Source organism: Cokeromyces recurvatus, assembly GCF_025118155.1.
Source record: "Cokeromyces recurvatus strain NRRL 2243 chromosome Unknown BX663scaffold_39, whole genome shotgun sequence".
In the NCBI taxonomy this organism is placed as follows: Eukaryota; Fungi; Mucoromycota; class Mucoromycetes; order Mucorales; family Mucoraceae; genus Cokeromyces; species Cokeromyces recurvatus.
Genome location: NW_026251425.1, coordinates 16428 through 42097, shown reverse-complemented (window position 1 = coordinate 42097; position 25670 = coordinate 16428). Strand labels below are relative to the sequence as shown.

Here is a 25670-nt window from a genome sequence, read left to right as displayed (position 1 = left end):
AGCAGATATGCAAAAACAGAAACAATTGGCATCAGGTGCTTCTGTAGCTACAGTAAAATGTTCTTTATGCAGTGTTGATACAGGTCATGCTAGTGATCATTATAAACAGTGTAAAAACTATTATCAATCACGATTTAGATGAGACACTCAAAAAATCACTTGGTTTCAACTATGAAAGATATACAGGAAAACTCTTCTATTTAGAAGCAACAATTAGAACAGAATACAAATAAAATATTTGTTGAATAAACATCTTATTTTATCTTACATATAAGCTTAATATGACCTTTATATAGCATACACTTATAACAGACAAAAGAGTTTATCATATCATAGAGATATATGGTTTACATTCTATATTTAATATATTCTAAAGTTAGTTTATAATACATCATGCAGGAAACTAAAATTTATACAAAGCTTATTCAATATATGCAGAGATAGCTTGATATGTGTCTTTTGTGTTAATGATATCGTTTATTATTATTGATCAGCTTAAATAATATAATGTTCAAAAATGAATACAAGCAAACAGTACTACACAATTAAGCACATCTAATTAGAATAGCTATGCATAATATTTAACTAATAATTTTATTGCCAACATCAGATTACTAACAACGAATGTTATGGTAAATTCTAGCAAAAGGAAAAATTACAAAGTGAATCAAAGCATGGTGTCCGAAAAAAAAATGTATTAAATAACATTATATGCTGAAGTTTAATTCAGCTGAATCAAGGTTATACCTTAGATGTCAAATAGAGATTGTTTACTATCACTTTTCTTGTATCAAATATTCCTAATATAGGATCAAGGCATCAATAAAGGATGCTTGTTAAAAAACTATAAAAGGAGCTAATTATTCTGAGAAAAAAAAACAATATAACAGATTTTCACAGATTTTTCTTTGTCTATTATTTCTCCTTTCACTGATCTAACATATATAATTTAGCAAAATATGATTACTCTACTGTTTGATACCAGTTGCCAGGTCTGATCAGAAAGTAGTGACATTTATTGTGAAAGAGCTTTCAATTATTGTTTACTTGAAATATTATTTCAAGGGTGGTACTACCTTAGAGTCCATCCTCCTTTTTCTTTTTTTTTTATGAAAAGCTTTAGAAAAAAAATTATTGAAGAGGAAGTCCTTTATAGTGTAGAGGTAGATTACATTCTGTTCTTGTTTGCCTCTACTACAGCGGTGTTACTCTCAGGGAGTCTCAATGCCGCAAGCTTTTCTCTTTAGCATGGTAGGTAATTACCCCACGATTTAACAACATCCTTTTGGCCTCCATTGAAGGCCTGACGTTGAACACTGGATCCTGGAAGGCAGCATGTTTTCATCAAAGCTCAGAACTAACCCCAATTTTATTATTTAATTACTCCCATCTATAGCTAACAAGTTCATCTCTCCATGATCGCCGCTTGGCCTACAGAAAGGTGTTACCCTTTCCGAACAAGTTATTTTATTTGCATCAATTTTTTTCTTTATAAACCCAATTTTTTTAGTTCTATTGACAAGTTGTAATATTAAAAAAAAAAAAAAAAAAAAAAAAAAAAAAAAACGACCATAGAAATAAATAGGTATAGTCAGAGTTACTTACTTACTCTTTCTTTATTAAATTCCAGACTTAAAGTACCTGGACAAATAATATAAATGAAATCAACTTCAACTTATTTATGTATTATACTTCTTCATATTTTATAAACTTAAGAGAGTTGGTACACTCTACTGACAATACTAAAAATAGGATTATTCTGTCCTAACTAATACTTCTCTAATGCCTCGCTTGTTGTAATACTAGTCAGCTATAATAATTTGCAAATGCATCACTGCCAATTTAATACATAGACAATTTCCTTGTTTATGTATATTTTGTATAAGGGTAGTGATTTAGTATCAGTTATGTTGATGTTATTAACAAATTCAATATCAGTTCATAAGACATTTTTTATTAATTATCAATAGTTGCTTAAGTGATTTTGAATTTTGCATTACGCGTTATAGAACAGAGAAGGTGACATGAGCAGACTTCTAATGTCATGTTTCTTGATTAAACATGTAGATCAGAAAATTATTCAAGGAATTCTATTTATATTCTCCTGAAACTTTCTTGGTCCACTTCATCAAATAATCTTAAAACTTCTAACACTTCATTATCTATAACATATCTTATTCGGTCATAACTAACACTTTTCTAATTCACATCTTATCTCAGACTTCTTTAACAATTCTTATAAATATTCTATCAATTTAAATTCATAAATAAAAATAATTGACTTTAGAACTATTGTTCGGTCTCATTGAATCTTTTTGTCTTAATATTATTATTTTATAATATTTTTTACTTGATATTTTATTAGAAATATCACAAGAGCGTATATCAAATTTGCTAAAAGTATATTCCACATTGTAATCTAAAGGTAGTATGTCTCTCTTGGCTTCAAAGCAATAAAGCTTCTACTGACAGGAGTAACCGCGTGAAGGTAGAGATAATTCTACTCCCATCCCCCAAACCCCAAAAAAGAAAAAAATAAAAGAAAGGGTCAGAACATTATGTACGCTACGATTCAAGCAGAAATACCACCTGAATGAGAAAAAAACTAAAAATATAAATATATGTCCTAATAGATGTGTTTTACTTGTCTTCTGCTAATTGTTTTTAAAAAATTAATTCCTGAAAATCAATACTTTTATTATTATAGCAACTTCACTGTTTACAAAAATGTCTGAAATATCTAGAGAAAGCAATCCTGCCTCAACATGGAATACAGAAAGTATGTATTTATTCTCACATATACATATAATTGCACATTATAACTATATATAATAGAAATTAAAGAAGCTATTTATTTGTTGGGAGCTTCTGGGATATCTCTAACGATCAACAACATTACAAATCAATTGACAGATTACATTGTAGAAAACTATGATGGAAAAACCTCTTTATTTGTATACAAGGCCAATTGGAATACTGATATTGGTCATGTTTTGACCTCAATGAACATTAAATATGTATGATTAATATTTATAATATGTCATATACGATTTTACTAACTTTTTTTTTTTTTTTTTTTTTTTTCAGAAAAAGGGCCGCCCAAACTGGGAAAAAATTGCCATGTTAATTCATGATGAAAAATTAAGGATTGTTCAGCCTACTTTTGATCCAACCATGAATGTCTATAGTCGTGTTAGCGACTTAACCACAGAATCCACCTGTACTATCAATAGCAGCAAACAGTTGAGGTTATTGTCAATCGATAAAACCAAAATTATAAAAGTATTTGAAAATTTAGATTTGGATAAATGTTGGAAGTTATCTACAGGAACAATTGTAGAAGAAAGAATGAAAGAGTATGCGATTAATTGTAACTACGAATAGTAAGTATCATTAAAAATTATTGAAGTTAGTGATGTGGTAATAACTTTGTATTAGCCCCGTACATTCTTTAGTTTTGGATACAAGCGACAAGATCTGGAAAAAGTACTTTATCGATGAAGAGCTTTTGGAAATCAAAAATTACAATAGGAAGAAGCTTACTGATTTGCCTATGTCATTGCAAACATATATAGATTCTCTTAAAACATCAACAGACGCTATTTCATTAGAAGCGAAATTGGTCCAAGAACAAGAATCCCTTGCCTGTGAGTGGGTAAGAAGTACCCTCTTGGAATATTTCAATTTATTTAAATGGGAGTATTTACCTCTTACCGACCAGTTAGAAGAAGATATGATGAGACGAATATGGAGATTTATTGACACTGCTTTTGACGACTCAAAAATCAAGTATAGAAGGTGCAGTATGCTTGTAACCTAAATTTATTCATAATAATAATATTGATTTTTTCTTGTACAACGTATTTTAGTGTTGAAAAAGTAAGCAAGTCATCATCAGCTAGTATGAACACTGATAGGGCTTTGGCCGGTGTTGATAAGATGAACTTAATTTTTTTTTCGTCAGCTACTAGAATATGGATGTTGTGAATGTGGTCGATATGATGACCAGACAAAAGAGTTGTATGACGGTGGCTTTAAAATGACCAAAGTTTTGAAGGAAATGATGTGCGCATTATATAAAAAATTGCCTGATGTCTTACGTGAAATAACTCTTGTTGGCTTTTTGCTCTTTTGTAAGTAAAATCATACATATGCTTTACGCTTTTTGTTGCTAATATTTTTATATTTTACCTATAGGCACAAAGTTCACAATGGTATTATGTGACTCGCCCGCCAATTATGTGTGCCGCATCAATCACACGAAGACTATTAACTTGGCTGAAGAAGCTGACGATATTTGCAACGAATTTCTGTCAATGTTAAAAGCCGTATATCAAGCTAGATTGATGATGGAGAATACCAACAGGCTCATCAAACAAAAACCAGCAAATATTGACGATGATATTGAGTAGTACAAGTCATTTCTTCCTAGTTTTACTAGTGAAGGAAGTAAGAGGAAGAGTAGAAGAAGTGACTATCTTTCTGAAGAATAACTTGGTTACTCCCCTCCCCCCCACAAATAAATACCTACTTATCTTCTTTTTTTTTAAAAGAAAAAAAAATATATTCTTTAATGACATTCATCATTCCATATAAAGAAAAAGTTATTATTCAAACTAAATAAATTCATTGACCATTTTACGTTTTTTTGAATGATCACACAAAATTTTGATTGCAGGGCATTCTTACTCCAATTAGAGTTTCCTTCATTCAGACCTCAGATACTGTAAAAGAGTCTCTGGATCAAGCTTTTATTATTGGAAATAATTTTATAATGAACTAAATAAACTATATTATCCATCGAGAACTTTGCCTCAATCCCCGAACAGATTGCGAATCTATACCGAAAATTCAGACAACAAGCTCGTCATGAAGATGAATAACGAGACGAAATCAGTCTACTCCAGAAGAGTTGGAAACCACTCACAAAGCTGGTCTCAAACAATGTCTCAATAAATATCAACGAGACTTGCCAAGATATGAATGAGGCAAGTGAACAAAAGCTTCGTCAATCAATAAGTGCTTTCATACCGATCTCCGATGACATAATGTTGACACCTACTAAATTATCGCCCAACATTGTAAACACTCGGGAGAAACTTCGCTGTTCGGCCACAAAAGCCAAAGAGATTTTTGAGGACCTCAAAGTCATATCCAAGCAGATACTCCATAAGTAATTCGCAAATATCATGAAAAAAGCCAGAAGACCGGCAATCTTCTCGTATTCAGAAGCAAAATTTGTTGATGACTAAGCAAAAGACATGGTAATCCGAGCACTTAATCTCCCAAATAGTATCAGGCATCCGGAAGAAGAAGAAAATTCAGACAAAATATTGACCTTTTTCTTCCGAAACTGTTGAAAAAGTCCACAAAGTTAGATTTGAACAATCATCCATCAGAGGATCAACAAACAGATATGGAAATAGATCCTATTATAGATCCTCCTACAGAGAAAAATCCTTCAATAATCAAGGAGGCTTCAGACAATCGACGTATAATCAAACCATGTCTTTTTTGGCCGATGCCACTCGACCATCACAAGCACCCCAACCATCATCCAAGGAGTAATTCCCCATACACAACCAACCTACAACTACCAGATCTCACCAGATATGATTCTACCGGGCGTCACTTACAACACTTCCAATACTATTGGGAACAGATAGTACCATTATAGAACAAGCTCTGGGTATGAGCATAAGTAATATTATAAAGAATAAATTATATATTACATAATAAACTATGAACCTGAACATGTAATAAAAGATATCATATCTTACTATGTATAGCATCTTATAAATAATATAATATAAACCTTATTGATATCCACTCAACTAAATGTGTCAACTAAATAATATATTGTAACATTCCTAAATAGTTATTTTTATAACCTTGATAAAGGATTTAGATCGCCTTTGATCCAATAAAATAGACATAAGGAGCCTATATTTAGATCAAACAATTTAAATCTTAAATCAGATCATTATAACACCCAATAGATAATCCATAGATATCAGATTCTTGAAGCAACAAGACGTGTATATCTGAATACTTTCCATTCTCAAAATTGATGTCCCAACTTTTTTTTTCATCGTATTATCTTTCATACACTCTTTGAAACTCTATCTGTTTCTTCTCTTTAAATCCACTATTCCTTTCAAACTGATCGAAATCTAAAGGGCCTTGTTATCATGATCATCATAAAAAAAGAGCTCAATTGCCATAATACAGTAATAAGATAGTTCACAGCCTAACTATTTAAAATGCATAAACCGCCAGGAATATCTTATACGATTGAACAAAAAGAAAACGTCTATATTGTGTGTGAGAGTGTGTGAGAGGGAGTATCTTAAGCAAAATTTAATGGGTGTCTAAAAATAAAAAAATAAAAATTCATAAACTCAAAATAAGAACTGCTGTATAAAATGACATTTTTAAATTATTGATAACTTATCTACTCTTATTCTTTTGGAGAATGTATGAACATCATGCTCTTTCGTGTAACAGTATTTGACTAGTTTTGGCTTAATTACTTTACAAGAATGCTCAGCATATTCACATGAATATTTATACATATAAAAAAAGTAAACAAACTTCTTCTTTTCTTACTTTCTTACTTTCTTGCTTACTTTCAAAGAAGACAGTAATGCTTTACTATATTCAAATAAAAGGCAAAACTTATCTCTAAAGTATTAAAAAGAAAAGAGAAAAAAAAAAAGACAAGTAGAAAGGCAGGAGAGAAGATTTAACGCAAAGTAAATTAAAAACAAAAAAAATCACTAAGATTAAACTTTAATAACTTCTCCTTCTTTTCGTTTATTTTTTTTTCTCCTGAATTTTACTATAAAAAAAAAGTACATTTTTTCGTTTTTTTTCCTTTTTTTTTCTCTTCTTTTTTTCTTTAGCTTTTTTTTATTTTTCCTATTTTTCTTTATTTTTACTTGAAACTATGGGTAGACATTGTCAGGGTTATGAAGTGTGCTCAAGTCACATAGCTTGGCTTACTTGAGAGTGTAGAACTGTCCGTTTATAACATGGCTAAAGGAGAGGGCCTAGACTCTCTTTTGGTTACTACATGCATATCCGCCTTCACCTTGGGTTATTGCAACCTTAGATAATTGATGGGACCTTATCGAATTTTGACTGCTCAAGTTTGATTTATTTCCAAAGGAGGAGGGAAATAAAAAGGATACTTGGGGTTGGAAATTGTAAACCTGTTCCTTTTTTAGGGAGATTAGCGTACTCTTTGTCTGCACCATTGAAAGGGCTTATCTCAAGGTTTAGTTTTTCTGTTTTTCTTTTTGGAGGTTTTTCCTTCTTTTTATTTTTATCTAGTTGCTGTTTATAAAATAAAAATAGATAAGGATGCACAGCTTACGTTTCTGACCGTGGTTTTTTCATCTATTGATTTAGTTGAAGAATCCCAGCTTGTATTTACTGTTAAGTCAAAAGTAGATGCTAGGGGTCAAAGAAGGGACATTCTCAAGTAAACAATAGTCAGGTCGTGCACTTCATGTATCTGGATTTCTTCCACTTCGCCACGCTACAGGTCAGAATGTTTAGCCCGGCTTCCAATGAAACTTACATCCAACTGTATTTTTTTATTGGGTTATGGGGTGAGGAATCCTATCTTTTTCTTCTAGCAAGGCTTGGGTCAGGTTGGTACTTTGCCAAGTGTCTACTAGTTGAAATTGGACGTTTATCTTTCAAGTAGAAATTTAGAGGGAGAAGAAAAAATTACAGCCTGTATCAATTTGTTTGTATGGGTTGTAATATTATTTTTGGGATTAGATATGCTTTCACCTTCTCGTGGTTAATCCTGTTAGTATCAAGTCTCTTTTAAAGAGATTTGAGAACTAAGAAAAGCATCTTTTTTTTATAATATTAATAAAAATGAAAAAAAAAAAATTAATAAAATTGTGTTCAGTGAATTTGTCTCATTACATGGATTAGTTAAAGGAAAATCTATAAATTAACTAAAGTTAATGCACATGATGTGAACATACATGTTATAAGAAACTACTGTTATCTTTTATTATGTATGATGCTTCTTGCTATTCGATGACTTCTTTTCATAATTTACATGTTGATGCACTCACTATTTATCGCTAACTTAAACCCTTCCACAATGCTTGACTTTTTTTTTTTCATTTATAATATAGAGTAGGTTGTCTTAATATTATCTTATTCACCTTAAATTACACTATAAAAAACTTTTTCAAAAGATTGTCTTAAAGAAAGAAAAAAAAAAGTAGATCGCCAAGTTTTATTTGGCAATTAAACTATTTCCCTGGCAAACTGTGTCGTCGTTGACTATAAAAAGTCTAGTTAACTATTATTGTAACATTACCCTCTTTAGGAATTCATATCTTTTTTTTTTAGCAGAGTAAGAAAGCCAAAGAGTATAATTCGCGACCTCTAATAAGAAGGTGCTTATAATTCAGTGTTACTATTGAACAGTACAAGACATACTTAATAATGACTTATCTGCTGGAGATCCAAGAGGAATTAGAAGGACAAGGATGGCCATAATAGAATATCATCCATCAGAATGTATGTATTTTGAACTCTATACAACTTGATAATGAGCCAGCAATAATGCCTTTTTTTTTCCTCACTCTTTTGGGACAATGAGCCTTAAAGTAAAACGGTTGATAAACTGGAAGGAATGCAATTCAAGTTAGTAGCTCCCAAATAAAAAAGTTAATATCATTTATAATCTTACCTTACCTTACCTTGCTAATACTAATACTAATAATAATAATAATAAAGAAACCGACCAAATAGTGTCAATTTTGAAATGTAAGACTACTACAAGTCAATTAGTGAATCAATAAAGAAGATTACAAGTAAGGGACTTCCAATACTAAACTGGCTCATATTTATTGCTATCATATAAAATGTACAGGCAAGTGATGATGGCATTGATAGATGGTTGCTCGAAAAAGGGTTAAATATAATAAAAACTACATAAGAAGTACGCATATCACTTGAAAATTGAGTTGATAATGAATTATTAAAAGTGATTCATTGTAAAAGTCTTTATCATGCTTGAAAGAACAGTAAATGGTAGTCGGGTCGTTGTAGTTGACGGGTACAAAAGTATTAAATGAGTAAGGCTGATCGACAGTTTTCTCACTATCTCGCGCAAAATATCGCGGGATAATTTGTTTACAAGTGAAATGACACCTTTTTCTTTTTTTCTTTTTCGGAAAAGCTGATATGTAACAGCTTCAACTGTTATGCCTACCATTTCACAAATAAAGACAGTATGTGTGATGGAACGTAATATTTTAAAGAAAAATAAAAAGAGAAAGAAAAAAAAAGAGAGAGAGAAAACAAAAGGAAGTATAGTTTGAGACTTGTTTATTCAATGTAAAAAGAATGATATAAAGATCATTTCGTGTCTAAACAGCTACTTGTATTTATACTAATGAATCCTGAATCAAAGAAATAAAAAATATAAGTCATGAAACAGTGTTAGTATTCAATTATACACGTCTTGTTGCTTCAAGAATCTGATATCTATGGATTATCTATTGAGTGTTAAAATGATCTGATTTAAGATTTAAATTGTTTGATCTAAATATAGGCTCCTTATGTCTATTTTATTGGATCAAAGGCGACCTGAATCCTTTGTCAAGGTTATAAAAATAACTATTTAGGAATGTTACAATATCTTATTTAGTTGACACATTTAGTTGAGTGGATAACAATAAGGTTTATATTATATTATTTACAAGATGTCATATACAGAGCTTTATTTTATATTCAGGCTTATACTTTATCCTTTCTTATGTAATTCATCTTTTATAATATTACTTACGCTTATATCCAGAGCTTATTCTATAACACATTTGGTTTAAATCATTCATTCGCAGTGCTTTGTCGAGAATATATAATTTACAAAGATACCAAATAGTGAGGATGATAACAACGACAATAACAACACACTAAACCGTAATAATCAAAATAATAAAGTGCCTCAAAATATCATTATTACTGTTACAAAAAAAAGAAAATAATAAAATATATTGGTTTTATGGCTTGCTCTTTGTCTAAATCATAAAGAAACTATGATACTGCGAAATGAGAACTTCAAGCCTTAAGAAAGTTCCTAAAATTTCTATGTGGTATTAAATTCACAATATTTTCTGATCATAGAGCATTAACATATCTACATACACAAAAATATGCTAACAGCATGACCTTAAACTGGCTTGATGATATATTAAATTACGATTTTGAAGTTATTCATTTACTAGGCATAGATAATATTCTGGCGGATCGACTAAGCCGTTTATTTCCACCTATGAAAAAACTAGGGGAGGATATGATCTTTGATAAATCTAATAAAATAAAATATAAAAAGAAAAAAAAATGAATAGCTATAAAAAATTAGAAACATCAAAAAGCAAAACGAGAAATTTAAAATAAACTATACAGAATATAAGAGTGGGGATTACATGGCACCACCAGAAAGTGAAAGAAGAGCTATTCTAACAAAAGCTCACGTATTCGGACATTTTGGTGCCGAAAGTATAGTAAAAGCTATTCATACCGATGGCCTATATTGGCCACATTTATTAGAAGATGCCGTTGATTTAGTAAAATATTGTAAACCTTGCCAAAAATATAATATTGTAAAGTGTGGTTTCCATGGATTACGTTTATATATAGTTATATACCGGACAATCATTGACCCATTGATTTGGCTGAACTACCACATTCAAAAAATGGTTATAAAAATTTACTCATCATGATAGACATTTGCACTAAATTTTGTATTCTTCGATATCTAAAGAATAAAAAAGCTTCTACAATCGTTGACACATTAGTAAAAGTTTTTCATGACTTCGGTTACCCTAGAACTATAAGTTCTGATAATAAATTTGACACTATGATAATGCAACTTTTAAAAGAAAGTATGCACATAGATCACAATTTAATTACAGTACATAATAGTAGAAGCAATGGGTCTAGTGAAAGATATATTCAAACTGTAAAATTAGCTTTGGCAAAGGCAGTTAAAGGTGCTGGACCTGAATGGGATTTATCTGTTCCCGGGGTACAGTTAGCTATGAATAATAAAGTATCAAAAAGATTAAATACGCCTCCATTTAATTTAATGTGTTCTCGAAAAATGAATCCTTTTGAAGATAAGATTGTAGTAAAGATAAGGATGAAAATAGTAAATCAATAACATATGAGCAACTAATAGATCGAATAGATCATATGTCAGAAGTAGTGTTTCCTGTTATGAAGGATATAACTGACAAATATATAAATAACACGAAAGAAAAATACGATAAATACAAAAATATTATTAAAGATTTTAAACCTGGTACACCAGTAATGATAAAATACCAACTTTAAAAGGATCCTTAGCACCAAGTTACGAAGGCCCCTACTCTGTTGTGCGCAAAACAAGAGGTGGCTTTTACGTACTTCAACACGAAACTGAAATGTTAAGGTCCAGAAATTATTCACTATCTGAATTAAAAGAAATTAGTCAAGATTGTATTGACAATAATAATAAAGATGAAGAAATATATAAAATAGAAGGTATATTAGATCATAAGGGTACCGGTAAAATCACAAAATATAAAGTACGATGGAAGGGTTATAGCAAGGATGACGATTCTTGGGTTACCCCTGATCAAATCGTGCATGAATCTACTATTCAAACATATTGGAGACGTAAACTAGGGAAAGATTATAAACCCTATAAAAATAGTAGACCTTTGAATTTTACAGATACTCTAAAGACAACAAAGAAAGGAACTTTACATAAAATAGATAAATCTATTAAAGCGCTACAATACTATAATGAATATTCCGAACAGGTAACTGAATTAAAACAAAAACGAACGTAAAAGATCAATGATAAATCCTTAAGGAATACAACTAACAAAAGATGTAGTAAAAGGTTATGTACAAGTAATAACGATAAATAAATAAACGGTTGCCTCAACCTGGTGAAGGGTAATTTTGTATTTGCACATACAGTGACTCATAAAAGTGTGGCAATGTTTCGGAATTTCAGGTAATTCATGCAAATCCGCAATAACTGATCGTCTATTTATTAAGCAAAGTGCTATATAGTATGTACTAGCGGAAAGGCAGAAGTCTCCTCTTCCTGATGATACCTATAGCATATATGCATTATATAATGTTTTTATTCGAAAAATAATCTTAAAAGTTATATGTATAAAGATTTTATGCAAATAGTTTATTGAAAAATAAAATAAACAACGTACCTTTAATTTTTAATATTTAATAGCACCACCTTTTACTTTTATTTCTGCTTCAACATGTCTTGGCATGCTTTCTATGTGTTTTATGCATAGTTCTGCTGTAACTTTATTGTATGAACCATCAGCAACTCGTTCCCATAACTCATCCATATTTTTTTTTGTGTCCTATCATAGGCAGCAAGCTTGCACTTCAAATAAAACCAAAGACTTTCAATTGGATTTAAATCAGGTAAGTATGATGGCCACTCAAGGACATTTATTTTATTTCTCTTGAACCAATTTTTTTATATTTGGATGTATGCTTCAAATCATTGTCTTGTTGAAAGATTACATCTTTCTTACAAAGGCCATAATCCTTGAGCGTATCCATAAAGTCACCTTTTAGTATTTTACAATATAATTGCGAGTCTATCCTTCCCCCAATCTTGGCAATAAAACCAGGACCATGTTGCGTGAAACAACTCCATACCATTAAGCTTCCACCCCTACCTTTGTACTTGAAGTTGATGTTATGGTCTTTTAGAGGTTCACCCTTTTTAACCCACGTCCATTGCTTTCCATCTGAACCCAAACGATTGATTTTTGTTTCGTCACTAAAGACGACCTTTTTCCAATCCTCAACCGTCCAGTTTCTATGAGCTTTGGCTCATTGTAGACGATTTCGTCTACGCTCATTCGTCAATGGTGATGCAGATTTCTTAATCTTCGAATCAAAGTTGAACGATTTTAAGAATCAGCGAATGGTTTGCGCGGAAATATCATACACTTGACCATGTAAATTCCGGGCAGCGTCCACTGCAGTGATAAAATGACCAGTATAAAAAGATCGCGCAATCAATCTTTCAAGTAATGGGCTAATCTTCTTTGGTCTACCTTCTTTTACGTTAATCTTAATTTGATTTTCTTTCGCAATTCTGCCAATTGTCCTAGTTGACACACCCTTTGCCTTAGAAATATCTCTATAAGGCTCCTTAGCATTAAGTTTCGCTAAAATATCCATCTTTTTATCGCAAGGAATTGGTCACATTCTATTGTACGTGATGATCTATATATTAACGGAAATGATGCACAACTGTTGTTCAGATTAGTTATGAATTTGAGGAAAAAGGGATATTAAATAGAAAGTAAACCTTGTTATTAATTCAATATTGATATTAAATGATTTAAAATAAAAAAAAATGATGATTTTGTTAAAGAAAAGAATTATTATGCAGCTAAATGGCTAAATCGTATATAAAATAAAATGTTCGTTGTCGAAATGAACATTCATGCATTTAAATGAGGTTAAGAAGCTATGAAAATAATGTAAATTTTGTCAATTTTTCATTAAAAATACTTCTATTAATGTATCTTTGTGCATTTAAAGAGCCAAAAATCATTGCCACGTTAACTTCCGAATTTAAATGACATACGTTATAATATAAACTTTATCTCATTAGAAAGAGAAAAAACTACGTATTGACGAAGAGTTATAACTATATGTTTAATATATATTACTTGTCATAAAAAGCATATGTTAACAAGAGTGAAAAAGAGTAAATTTAAACAATTATCGAAGCAATTTTGTGAGACAATGCAATACCTTTTATGTATAAATAAATTGAATACCAGCAGACTCAATTATATTCGCCGATTGTAAACAAAAAGAAATAAAGCCTATATACAAAAAATCAACAAGAAAAAATACTAAATTTTAGCAATATTTTCATGAACAAATAAGATTCACTACATCTCTTAACACATACATCTAATAAACCACTGAAAAAAATACCTAAAAAGGAAACAGCGGAGTTTATAAAAAATCATATTTCGCGCTCCGCTCCAAATTTAATTTAATATAGAAGGAAGAAGAAAAATGAAGGAAAAAAATGAAGGGAGATAGATAGAGAGAGAGAGAGAGAGAGAGAGAGAGGAAGATGGAGAAAATAAAATCAGATAAGATAGAGTGAGATTGAAAAGAACAGGTAAAAATAGAGGAATAGAGTTTACTACATTGTATTATATTATATTGTATTGTATTGTATTGTATTGTATTGTATTGTATTGTATTGTATTATAATATGTTATGATAGGAAGCGTTATATTATCTTAGAGCATATATTTATATAGTAGAATGAATAAATGAACAATTATTATTATTAGACTAAATTACTATTAATACTGCTGCTACTGCTATTACTCATATATGTATGTATGTATTTTTTTTTTTCTGATAAATAACAGTAGTCTTTTGTAATAAAATAGTATAGCATATAGCATATTTATATGTATGCTAAATATGTATTTGAGATATTATTGGAATATACTAATGAATTAATATCAATCAAAGCATAATAATACTGGTTAAATTTAGCTAAAACTGGCTAAAACTGGCTTATATGCTTATTATTAATTCTATTATATGTATTTTATGTATTTTATGCCTTTTAAGTGAAAACATGAATTATATAGTTACCTTTATACGATATATATCTATTACTTTATTATTATATAGTTACTATCACCTAGACAACGTTAACTTTTTTTTTCTGATATTAATTTTAATGCTTAAAATGGTATATAATTAGCTGAGGGCCAACGGTAGTCATGGACAACACACACATATATATATATTATACTATGCTATTACATCATCCTCATTTTATGATTTAATAAGGGGCAAACTATATAAATCATATAAGCCATATAAGTCATATAAATCATATATAATAGAACTTGAACATTTGCTAAGGTTTAGATTGAATCAGATCAGAATAGGCCATTTACTGACAGTTCATTTCAAGTAATGGAGTGCATTTATGACTCAAATATCTATATTTCTTTTATCTTTATTTTTATTATCGTTTTCTTTTTATTATACAATATTGGTTCCTTATTGTTCCTGAATTATTTTATTTTATTGAATATTTTGTATTTACTATGTGTGATTTTTATAATACGTATAAACAGCAATTAAACTAAATCTTTCATTCATAAAAAATAAAGATTAATAGCAACTGCTTGAATACATAGTACTAGAATATACTGTACTGTCCTAGTCGGTCGATAAGTAAAAAAGTATCATTAATCTATCTAATAAAAAACATAACATAAAATACGTGTATTTTTTTTTTATTATTATTATTATTATTATTATTATTATTATAATTATTATTATAATATTAAAGATGCAAATGGTAGTCACTCGTGTAACATTTCATTATAGAATGATATAAAAGGCACGAATGTTTAATTTCCTTCTTTTTTTTCTTTTTTTTCCCTTTTTTTTTTTCAGAAATGTGGGGAGCCTGTTTTATGCCGGGCTATGAATAGCACTGAAAATCGCCCCGTCTGTATAGTGCCTCCCATGGCTGATGGAAGGTAACACAGGCTCATAGAATATTTATTGATGATAAGAACGTGACTGCGCTCACTAAAAAATAAACTTATCAAGCTATTTGGGAAAATTGAAGAAATATATATACATTTATCTTATTTTTTATAAAGATGGTCAAGGAAAAATTGTCGACGAAGAAGGTAAAGATGCTATGGACTGGAAGAAAGAGGTACGTCCCCATCACCTAATTATATTCATCCTCAGCAGACTTTACTGCCAGCCACGAAGGCCAGAGTAAAGCTCATTCGACGAGAGATTAGACACTAAAATGGAAGTGGTTGCAGCCATAGCGAAAAGAAGTAAATAAAGCGCTAACAATATACATTCCAATGAATAGAAACTGCTCTTTGTCCACTACAACAGAGTAAAACTATTCAATACTACCAAATCTGGTAGATTAGCTGATGAGATTGCTGAACTCAAATTATTAAAATAAAGTGAAAAATACTCCATAGTGATTGTAACAAAAACTAAACTTATTATGTATTTATATTCTTTCTATGTTTAAAACATTGTAGAGTGGTTTTTGTAGGCTATGGGGTTAATCCTCGACAGTTTTTTAAGCTGTAACTTGTTTGACTGCTTCTTCAATTCTTTCAGCAAGTGATTTCGTTCTTGGTAAGGAGCGGCTTCTGTACTCTCTTCAAAGGGATGGGGTCCAAAAAGAGGCGAGTATAATGGTACAAAACTAAGTAATGCAGAACATCTGTTGCTTTGTGAACTGAGACACTGTTCGTAATAATATACATATTGAGTAATCCAGGCCTGTTAAGGGGCAGGTACCATTTCTCCCATGGTAACCAATAAATTTTCATAATTTTTCGATTGTCTTCTGCATTCAATCATTAAATAATTAATTAAACGATACCAGAGCTATGTTTGCTATTATATACTGACTTTACCAGAATACGAAGAATATCATGCAGGTTAATAGTACTTCACCTCTGTCCCTCATCAAATTTCCTATATTTAAATTATCAATAGTTAGTATAGGTCAACCTAGTTATCTATAGACTTGAACAAAAATGATATCAGGGCAAAACGTTCTCGATAGACACCTTGCTTACAAAAGTAAACAAGTCAGCTCTTTTTTTCATTTAGCTGTGTCGTTGCTAAGGGTAGCTACCTAGCCTACGGAGAACGTTCACGATAAAAACCAAGTTCCATGCCTTACAAAGCCCTACGACATGGTCTTGGCGAGCGTACAGCAATACAGCTGTACGAAACCGCGTTTGTCCATGAAGGAAAAGGCGCCAATAAAATGAATAATAAAAAAAAGAATACTCTCCTATAGCTATGATTACAGGTAACTCTAAAAGACAAAAAAAAATCACACACAACTAGAAAGCATTCTTGCATAGTCTATTCCAATAAAAGTCATTGTCTGATTTTCCACTCTTTAATTATTATTTTTTTTCAATTTACTTATATGTATGTTTTACACATAATTCTGAATTAATTGAAATTGTAGACATGGTATAAACATGTCTTACTCAAATACTAAATTTTTTTGGATGCGTTTAAACATATAGGAATAGTATTGTTAATAATTATATGATACATATACAGGGAAATAGAAGAACATATAAAAATTATAAAGAGCAGTAAGAAAAAATAATATTAAGGATGTGGAGGGGAGTAAATGGGTCCCAGCTTAGACATTCCAAGGCTATCTTCTTCTTTCGTCAGCTTGAGAATTATTGGGTTGATTATTTCATTTAGAAGTACAGGCTGTTCAGAGCTGTATCTGTAATTTCGTTTTATACTATCGTGTTCTTCTTTAAGAACTATAATGTTTTGTACAGTCTCTTCTATTTTACTCTATTTTGACAATGCTGTTAGTGCTTTTACACATGTAATCCCATATGAGATCATACGTTACCTTAATATACCAACAGAATTGAATCAAATTAGGTACGAAATCTTCCTTATCCTGAAAGTCTGGCTTGATAAGAAGTGTCGACTCTCTCCAGAGATCGAAAACATCTTCTTTTTGATAGCAAACACTCCAGAAATGTAATTCACTGTCTTTTCTTTTTTTTTTACAGAAAAGAAAATTAATGGAAAATTATATGCTGATAGATTGTTAAAATTTTACCTACTGCATGCAGAAAAAACACTTTAACCTTTGTAAAATTTACAACTGATCCAAAAGCATAATCATCAGCGATACATTTAAGCATCACCAATGTACCAAACACGCTTTTATGATGGTCGAAATTAGTCTTATTTCTATCCTTGTTTATAAGGCAGTCGGAAGTCTCTAACAACAGCAATTCTAACTCCTTCAACCCGAAAAGCTTTAATAAACCGTCAGATTTATATTGATTTTTATCATCAATATAGAGGTTACAAGCTTTTAATTGTCTGCTCATACTCTTTAAATAGGGCTGTCCTTGCACAAAATCTGATTTAAAATTATGGAGCGTGATAGTCTTACTAATGATATCAAGGTACGGCTAGATAAAGAGTTGATTAAATGCATCCTCAGAAGTATTATAATGAAAAAGATTTATGTCTAAATAAACATCCGTTAATTTATAGGTTTAATTAAAATTCAAAAAAAAAAAGAATGCTCGACTTACGTTTGTCGGAGGAGCAGTTCCAAGAATTCCATATCATGTGTATCAGGGTGATTGTCTTCCTTCATTAATAAAAACAATGAAAGAGATTTGATCATCTTTTTGGCCAGCAGCAGATCATTCTAAATATAAAACGTTCTTAAATTACCCCGTACCAATGTGTTATACAAATATATAGTTACAGAGTCAACGTATTTGTCAATATTTGTATGAAAGGTCTGGGGCATTAGATTGCCTTTGATTATTAAATTTTTCATTTGCTTGTTGTAAATATCACGGTCTAGATGAGAGTTTGGAGATATGCCATTACCAGATCTCATGATGTTGTTAGCTTCTGGGCTGATAGAGAAGGAAAATTAGTTTAGACAAATATCATCTCATTTTCGTTCTCTAGATATACCTGTAATGGTGAAACGTATCTGCATGACTTCGCATGTAGTTAATCCAGTCCAGCCAAATACTTACATCCTAAAAAAATAATATGTTAAGCCAGTATATATAAAACTGCTGGATCAAGCACTTACACTACTATTAATTAACCTTTGTTCAACCTCTCCTTTGTCAGAGTTTTTTTTCCTCTTCTTGGTATCCTCTTTTCAGGACTTTATCCTTAACACTTGGCTTTGGTATATATTAAAAAAAAAAGTGTTAAACTTGGTTAAAATGCCATATAATACAGAAAAGAAAAAGATTTACATCACTTGTAAAACGAACTTCGTTATTGCTGATACTGTTATTATTAATTGTAACCCCATTTATATTGCTGTTCATAACAAATATTGGTCCAGCTAACTTTCGTTTCTTGTTACGCTTGGCCAAACTTGCTTTCAAGGCAGCTTTTTGGGGCTAAGGTCATAGTCGTTAGTTCCATATTTGGACACTTAATAAAGATGTTTTTTTTTACCTTCTTCTTCTTAATTAGAGCACAAGCATATTCTTTGATCTCAATTGGTACCTTTTCCAACTGAGTGATCCAATTGAGATCATGGTTATAGTCAAGTTGAATCTTGGTAATGTTCTTGGATTTACTGATCTCGTTATGAGTTGATTTAAAATATGATTCGAAATCCCAGTCTTTTGCTTTGTTCGTGGAAAAAAAACAATGCTTGGACCCTTCTTTAACCACAGGAATTTTGTATTGTTCTAATGCGTCGGTTAACACCATATTTATTGTGCTTCTATAATACGAAAATTGAATATTGTTGTCGAAACCAACTGTGTGAAATTTTTCCTTTTTATTTTTTTATTATTATTTTCTTTCTGTATTCATAACATACCTATTTAGGATATTCTTACAGCAGTTAAATCTTATCCTGTATAAAAGATAGTTATTTTCTTGTACTGATTCTTTTTCTTTTGGGTTTATTACTCATAAAATAATTACAGGAGAATTAGAAAAAGTGCGTATGTTTAGTATTCTTATATTTTATTCATTATTATTAACCCCAATAAAGCTGTTGTTTAGTAGTCACTTCCGATTGTTAAGTATTTTAAAAGTCATGGCACAGGAAATTAAACTGAGTTTTCCAAGTAAAATTTTATACAGTAGAGTGAAATATGAAAGAGGGTAAGTAGTCAATAAGTTTTATATTATTTACCAGATGTATGTTATATACTAGAGTTTTATTTTATATTCAGGCTTATACTTTATCCTTTATTATGTAATTCATCTTTTATAATATTACTTATGTTAATATCCAGAGCTTGTTCTATAACACTATAATCAGAAAATATTGTGAATTTAGTACCACATAGAAATTTTAGGAACTTTCTTAAGGCTTGAAGTTCTCATTTCGCAGTATCATAGTTTCTTTATGATTTAGACAAAGAGCAAGCCATAAAACCAATATATTTTATTATTTTCTTTTTTTTGTAACAGTAATAATGATATTTTGAGGCACTTTATTATTTTGATTATTACGGTTTAGTGTGTTGTTATTGTCGTTGTTATCATCCTCACTATTTGGTATCTTTGTAAATTATATATTCTCGACAAAGCACTGCGAATGAATGATTTAAACCAAATGTGTTATAGAATAAGCTCTGGATATAAGCGTAAGTAATATTATAAAAGATGAATTACATAAGAAAGGATAAAGTATAAGCCTGAATATAAAATAAAGCTCTGTATATGACATCTTGTAAATAATATAATATAAACCTTATTGTTATCCACTCAACTAAATGTGTCAACTAAATAAGATATTGTAACATTCCTAAATAGTTATTTTTATAACCTTGACAAAGGATTCAGGTCGCCTTTGATCCAATAAAATAGACATAAGGAGCCTATATTTAGATCAAACAATTTAAATCTTAAATCAGATCATTTTAACACTCAATAGATAATCCATAGATATCAGATTCTTGAAGCAACAAGACGTGTATAATTGAATACTAACACTGTTTCATGACTTATATTTTTTATTTCTTTGATTCAGGATTCATTAGTATAAATACAAGTAGCTGTTTAGACACGAAATGATCTTTATATCATTCTTTTTACATTGAATAAACAAGTCTCAAACTATACTTCCTTTTGTTTTCTCTCTCTCTTTTTTTTTCTTTCTCTTTTTATTTTTCTTTAAAATATTACGTTCCATCACACATACTGTCTTTATTTGTGAAATGGTAGGCATAACAGTTGAAGCTGTTACATATCAGCTTTTCCGAAAAAGAAAAAAAGAAAAAGGTGTCATTTCACTTGTAAACAAATTATCCCGCGATATTTTGCGCGAGATAGTGAGAAAACTGTCGATCAGCCTTACTCATTTAATACTTTTGTACCCGTCAACTACAACGACCCGACTACCATTTACTGTTCTTTCAAGCATGATAAAGACTTTTACAATGAATCACTTTTAATAATTCATTATCAACTCAATTTTCAAGTGATATGCGTACTTCTTATGTAGTTTTTATTATATTTAACCCTTTTTCGAGCAACCATCTATCAATGCCATCATCACTTGCCTGTACATTTTATATGATAGCAATAAATATGAGCCAGTTTAGTATTGGAAGTCCCTTACTTGTAATCTTCTTTATTGATTCACTAATTGACTTGTAGTAGTCTTACATTTCAAAATTGACACTATTTGGTCGGTTTCTTTATTATTATTATTATTAGTATTAGTATTAGCAAGGTAAGGTAAGGTAAGATTATAAATGATATTAACTTTTTTATTTGGGAGCTACTAACTTGAATTGCATTCCTTCCAGTTTATCAACCGTTTTACTTTAAGGCTCATTGTCCCAAAAGAGTGAGGAAAAAAAAAGGCATTATTGCTGGCTCATTATCAAGTTGTATAGAGTTCAAAATACATACATTCTGATGGATGATATTCTATTATGGCCATCCTTGTCCTTCTAATTCCTCTTGGATCTCCAGCAGATAAGTCATTATTAAGTATGTCTTGTACTGTTCAATAGTAACACTGAATTATAAGCACCTTCTTATTAGAGGTCGCGAATTATACTCTTTGGCTTTCTTACTCTGCTAAAAAAAAAGATATGAATTCCTAAAGAGGGTAATGTTACAATAATAGTTAACTAGACTTTTTATAGTCAACGACGACACAGTTTGCCAGGGAAATAGTTTAATTGCCAAATAAAACTTGGCGATCTACTTTTTTTTTTCTTTCTTTAAGACAATCTTTTGAAAAAGTTTTTTATAGTGTAATTTAAGGTGAATAAGATAATATTAAGACAACCTACTCTATATTATAAATGAAAAAAAAAAGTCAAGCATTGTGGAAGGGTTTAAGTTAGCGATAAATAGTGAGTGCATCAACATGTAAATTATGAAAAGAAGTCATCGAATAGCAAGAAGCATCATACATAATAAAAGATAACAGTAGTTTCTTATAACATGTATGTTCACATCATGTGCATTAACTTTAGTTAATTTATAGATTTTCCTTTAACTAATCCATGTAATGAGACAAATTCACTGAACACAATTTTATTAATTTTTTTTTTTCATTTTTATTAATATTATAAAAAAAAGATGCTTTTCTTAGTTCTCAAATCTCTTTAAAAGAGACTTGATACTAACAGGATTAACCACGAGAAGGTGAAAGCATATCTAATCCCAAAAATAATATTACAACCCATACAAACAAATTGATACAGGCTGTAATTTTTTCTTCTCCCTCTAAATTTCTACTTGAAAGATAAACGTCCAATTTCAACTAGTAGACACTTGGCAAAGTACCAACCTGACCCAAGCCTTGCTAGAAGAAAAAGATAGGATTCCTCACCCCATAACCCAATAAAAAAATACAGTTGGATGTAAGTTTCATTGGAAGCCGGGCTAAACATTCTGACCTGTAGCGTGGCGAAGTGGAAGAAATCCAGATACATGAAGTGCACGACCTGACTATTGTTTACTTGAGAATGTCCCTTCTTTGACCCCTAGCATCTACTTTTGACTTAACAGTAAATACAAGCTGGGATTCTTCAACTAAATCAATAGATGAAAAAACCACGGTCAGAAACGTAAGCTGTGCATCCTTATCTATTTTTATTTTATAAACAGCAACTAGATAAAAATAAAAAGAAGGAAAAACCTCCAAAAAGAAAAACAGAAAAACTAAACCTTGAGATAAGCCCTTTCAATGGTGCAGACAAAGAGTACGCTAATCTCCCTAAAAAAGGAACAGGTTTACAATTTCCAACCCCAAGTATCCTTTTTATTTCCCTCCTCCTTTGGAAATAAATCAAACTTGAGCAGTCAAAATTCGATAAGGTCCCATCAATTATCTAAGGTTGCAATAACCCAAGGTGAAGGCGGATATGCATGTAGTAACCAAAAGAGAGTCTAGGCCCTCTCCTTTAGCCATGTTATAAACGGACAGTTCTACACTCTCAAGTAAGCCAAGCTATGTGACTTGAGCACACTTCATAACCCTGACAATGTCTACCCATAGTTTCAAGTAAAAATAAAGAAAAATAGGAAAAATAAAAAAAGCTAAAGAAAAAAAGAAGAGAAAAAAAAAGGAAAAAAAACGAAAAAATGTACTTTTTTTTATAGTAAAATTCAGGAGAAAAAAAAATAAACGAAAAGAAGGAGAAGTTATTAAAGTTTAATCTTAGTGATTTTTTTTGTTTTTAATTTACTTTGCGTTAAATCTTCTCTCCTGCCTTTCTACTTGTCTTTTTTTTTTCTCTTTTCTTTTTAATACTTTAGAGATAAGTTTTGCCTTTTATTTGAATATAGTAAAGCATTACTGTCTTCTTTGAAAGTAAGCAAGAAAGTAAGAAAGTAAGAAAAGAAGAAGTTTGTTTACTTTTTTTATATGTATAAATATTCATGTGAATATGCTGAGCATTCTTGTAAAGTAATTAAGCCAAAACTAGTCAAATACTGTTACACGAAAGAGCATGATGTTCATACATTCTCCAAAAGAATAAGAGTAGATAAGTTATCAATAATTTAAAAATGTCATTTTATACAGCAGTTCTTATTTTGAGTTTATGAATTTTTATTTTTTATTTTTAGACACCCATTAAATTTTGCTTAAGATACTCCCTCTCACACACTCTCACACACAATATAGACGTTTTCTTTTTGTTCAATCGTATAAGATATTCCTGGCGGTTTATGCATTTTAAATAGTTAGGCTGTGAACTATCTTATTAATATATTATGGCAATTAAGCTCTTTTTTTATGATGATCATGATAACAAGGCCCTTTAGATTTTGATCAGTTTGAAAGGAATAGTGGATTTAAAGAGAAGAAGAAAGAGATAGAGTTTCAAAGAGTGTACGAAAGATAATACGATGAAAAAAAAGTTGGGACATCAATTTTGAGAATGGAAAGTATTCGGATATACATCTTGTTGATTCAAGAATCTGATATCTATGGATTATCTATTGGGTGTTATAAGGATCTGATTAAGGTTTTAAATTGTTTGATCTAAGTATAGGCTCCTTATGTCTATTTTATTGGATCAAAGGCGACCTGAATCCTTTATCAAGGTTATAAAAATAACTATTTAGGAATGTTACAATATATTATTTAGTTGACACATTTAGTTGAGTGGATGTCAATAAATTTTATATTATATTATTTATAATAAGATGCTACACTAGGTGAAAAACCTGGTACACAGATATATTTCTTAATGTATTGGCTATATTTCTATGACAATGCATAGTATATGTATAGAAATGGGCCAAATATTAGTTACAAGGATTTGATATATGTTTGTGAAATTTAAATAAGATTGGTAAATTTTAATTGGACAAAATATATATGATAAGCTTTATTACGTAATCAGCTCAGAAACAACGACAAGATAAATTCAGTTAGTATGTGGTTAATATTTTGTATATTCTCCTTTAGCTTTAATAACGGCCTGAAATCTTGATGGCGTACTCTCGTAGTAAGGCAACATATCTTCTTTCTGAAACTTATTTCATTCTTTGTCAATTCTATTCCATAATTCATTAATGTTCTTTGGGTGTGTTGGATATTTTGCCAATCTTATCTTTAAGTGATACCAAAGGTGCTCTATGGGATTTAAATTGGGATTATTAGGTGTCCATACATGCATATAGCTTATATCTTTTGTTTCAGACCATCTTCTAGTAAATTTCGATGTGTGCTTTGTGTCACCATCTTGTTGAAGGATAACATCTTCTTTACTCCACTCATAATACTCTAATGTATCCATGTATGTAGTCCCTAGCCTAGGATATACGTGTATCCTTCGGAATCAAGAGTTTTATCTTCTATTTTACATGCATAATCTGCTTTTTTAGCTGTTATAGAACCCGCTGCTATAGAACAAGCTCTAAAGATAGCCGTAAGTAATATTATGAAAGATGAATTACATAATAGAGAATAAACTATAGGCCTGAACATATAATAAAAGACATCATGTCTTCTTGTATATAACATCTTATAAATAATATAATATAAGCCTTATTGACATCCAGTCATCTAAATATGTCAACTAAATAAGACATCATATCATTTCTAAATATTTTTTCATAACTTTGATAAGGGATTCAGGTCGCCGTTGATCCAATAAAACAGACATAAGGAGCCTATACTCAGGTCAAACAATTTAAATCTTAAATCAAATCATTATAACATTCAGTAGATAATCGATAGATCAGTCTCTTGAAGCAACAAGACGTGTATATCTGAATACTAACACTGTTTCATGACTTATATTTTTTATTTCTTTGATTTAGGATTCATTAATATAAATACAAGCAGTTGTGTAGACATGAAAAACTTTTTCTTTAATTTTCAATTCTTATTCTTTATTTTTATTGAATAAAAGCAGTCTCAAACTACACTTCCTTTTGTTCCCTTTCTCTCTTCTTTCTCTTTTTTAAATATTACGTTCCATCACATTTTTATAGTTTAAATTCTTCTTTTATTCGATGGTTATTATGAATCCTGAACTTACCTCTCCAGATGCTCCGGAGAACAAGCC

At 30.4% G+C, this 25670-nt stretch overlaps 5 protein-coding genes across 5 annotated transcripts; 4 read left to right on the top strand and 1 right to left on the bottom strand.

Moving 5' to 3' along the window:
- Nucleotides 1-3348: 3348 nt before the first annotated feature.
- On the top strand, nucleotides 3349-3820 carry BX663DRAFT_442931 (uncharacterized protein; the record flags this gene model as incomplete). The annotated part of the gene is made up of 2 exons (XM_051523546.1): nucleotides 3349-3383; nucleotides 3439-3820. 2 exons carry the CDS (start codon nucleotides 3349-3351, stop codon nucleotides 3818-3820), a joined length of 417 nt encoding a protein of 138 aa, XP_051378502.1.
- A 219-nt stretch (nucleotides 3821-4039) lies between these two features.
- Nucleotides 4040-4525, top strand: BX663DRAFT_538445 (uncharacterized protein; the record flags this gene model as incomplete). Its single annotated transcript, XM_051530688.1, has 3 exons — nucleotides 4040-4133; nucleotides 4198-4411; nucleotides 4433-4525. 3 exons carry the CDS (start codon nucleotides 4040-4042, stop codon nucleotides 4491-4493), a joined length of 369 nt encoding a protein of 122 aa, XP_051378501.1. The 3' UTR covers nucleotides 4494-4525.
- Nucleotides 4526-4979: 454 nt separating this feature from the next.
- BX663DRAFT_555730 (uncharacterized protein) lies at nucleotides 4980-5677 on the top strand (the record flags this gene model as incomplete). The annotated part of the gene is made up of 2 exons (XM_051531653.1): nucleotides 4980-5147; nucleotides 5366-5677. 2 exons carry the CDS (start codon nucleotides 4980-4982, stop codon nucleotides 5675-5677), a joined length of 480 nt encoding a protein of 159 aa, XP_051378500.1.
- Nucleotides 5678-14455: 8778 nt separating this feature from the next.
- BX663DRAFT_524379 (uncharacterized protein) lies at nucleotides 14456-14957 on the top strand. Its single transcript, XM_051529626.1, has 2 exons — nucleotides 14456-14687; nucleotides 14709-14957. The coding sequence occupies exons 1-2, from the start codon at nucleotides 14636-14638 to the stop codon at nucleotides 14822-14824; spliced, it is 168 nt and encodes a 55-aa protein (XP_051378499.1). The 5' UTR covers nucleotides 14456-14635; the 3' UTR covers nucleotides 14825-14957.
- A 2296-nt stretch (nucleotides 14958-17253) lies between these two features.
- BX663DRAFT_555727 (uncharacterized protein) lies at nucleotides 17254-19380 on the bottom strand (the record flags this gene model as incomplete). The annotated part of the gene is made up of 8 exons (XM_051531652.1): nucleotides 17254-17454; nucleotides 17516-17661; nucleotides 17732-18072; nucleotides 18219-18337; nucleotides 18398-18554; nucleotides 18616-18683; nucleotides 18912-19061; nucleotides 19120-19380. The coding sequence occupies 8 exons, from the start codon at nucleotides 19378-19380 to the stop codon at nucleotides 17254-17256; spliced, it is 1443 nt and encodes a 480-aa protein (XP_051378498.1).
- Nucleotides 19381-25670: the final 6290 nt, after the last annotated feature.

Bases quoted from the DNA above. Each gene is read 5' to 3' on its own strand.
- BX663DRAFT_524379 (XM_051529626.1), top strand. From the start codon at position 14,636: ATGCTTATTATTAATTCTATTATATGTATTTTATGTATTTTATGCCTT.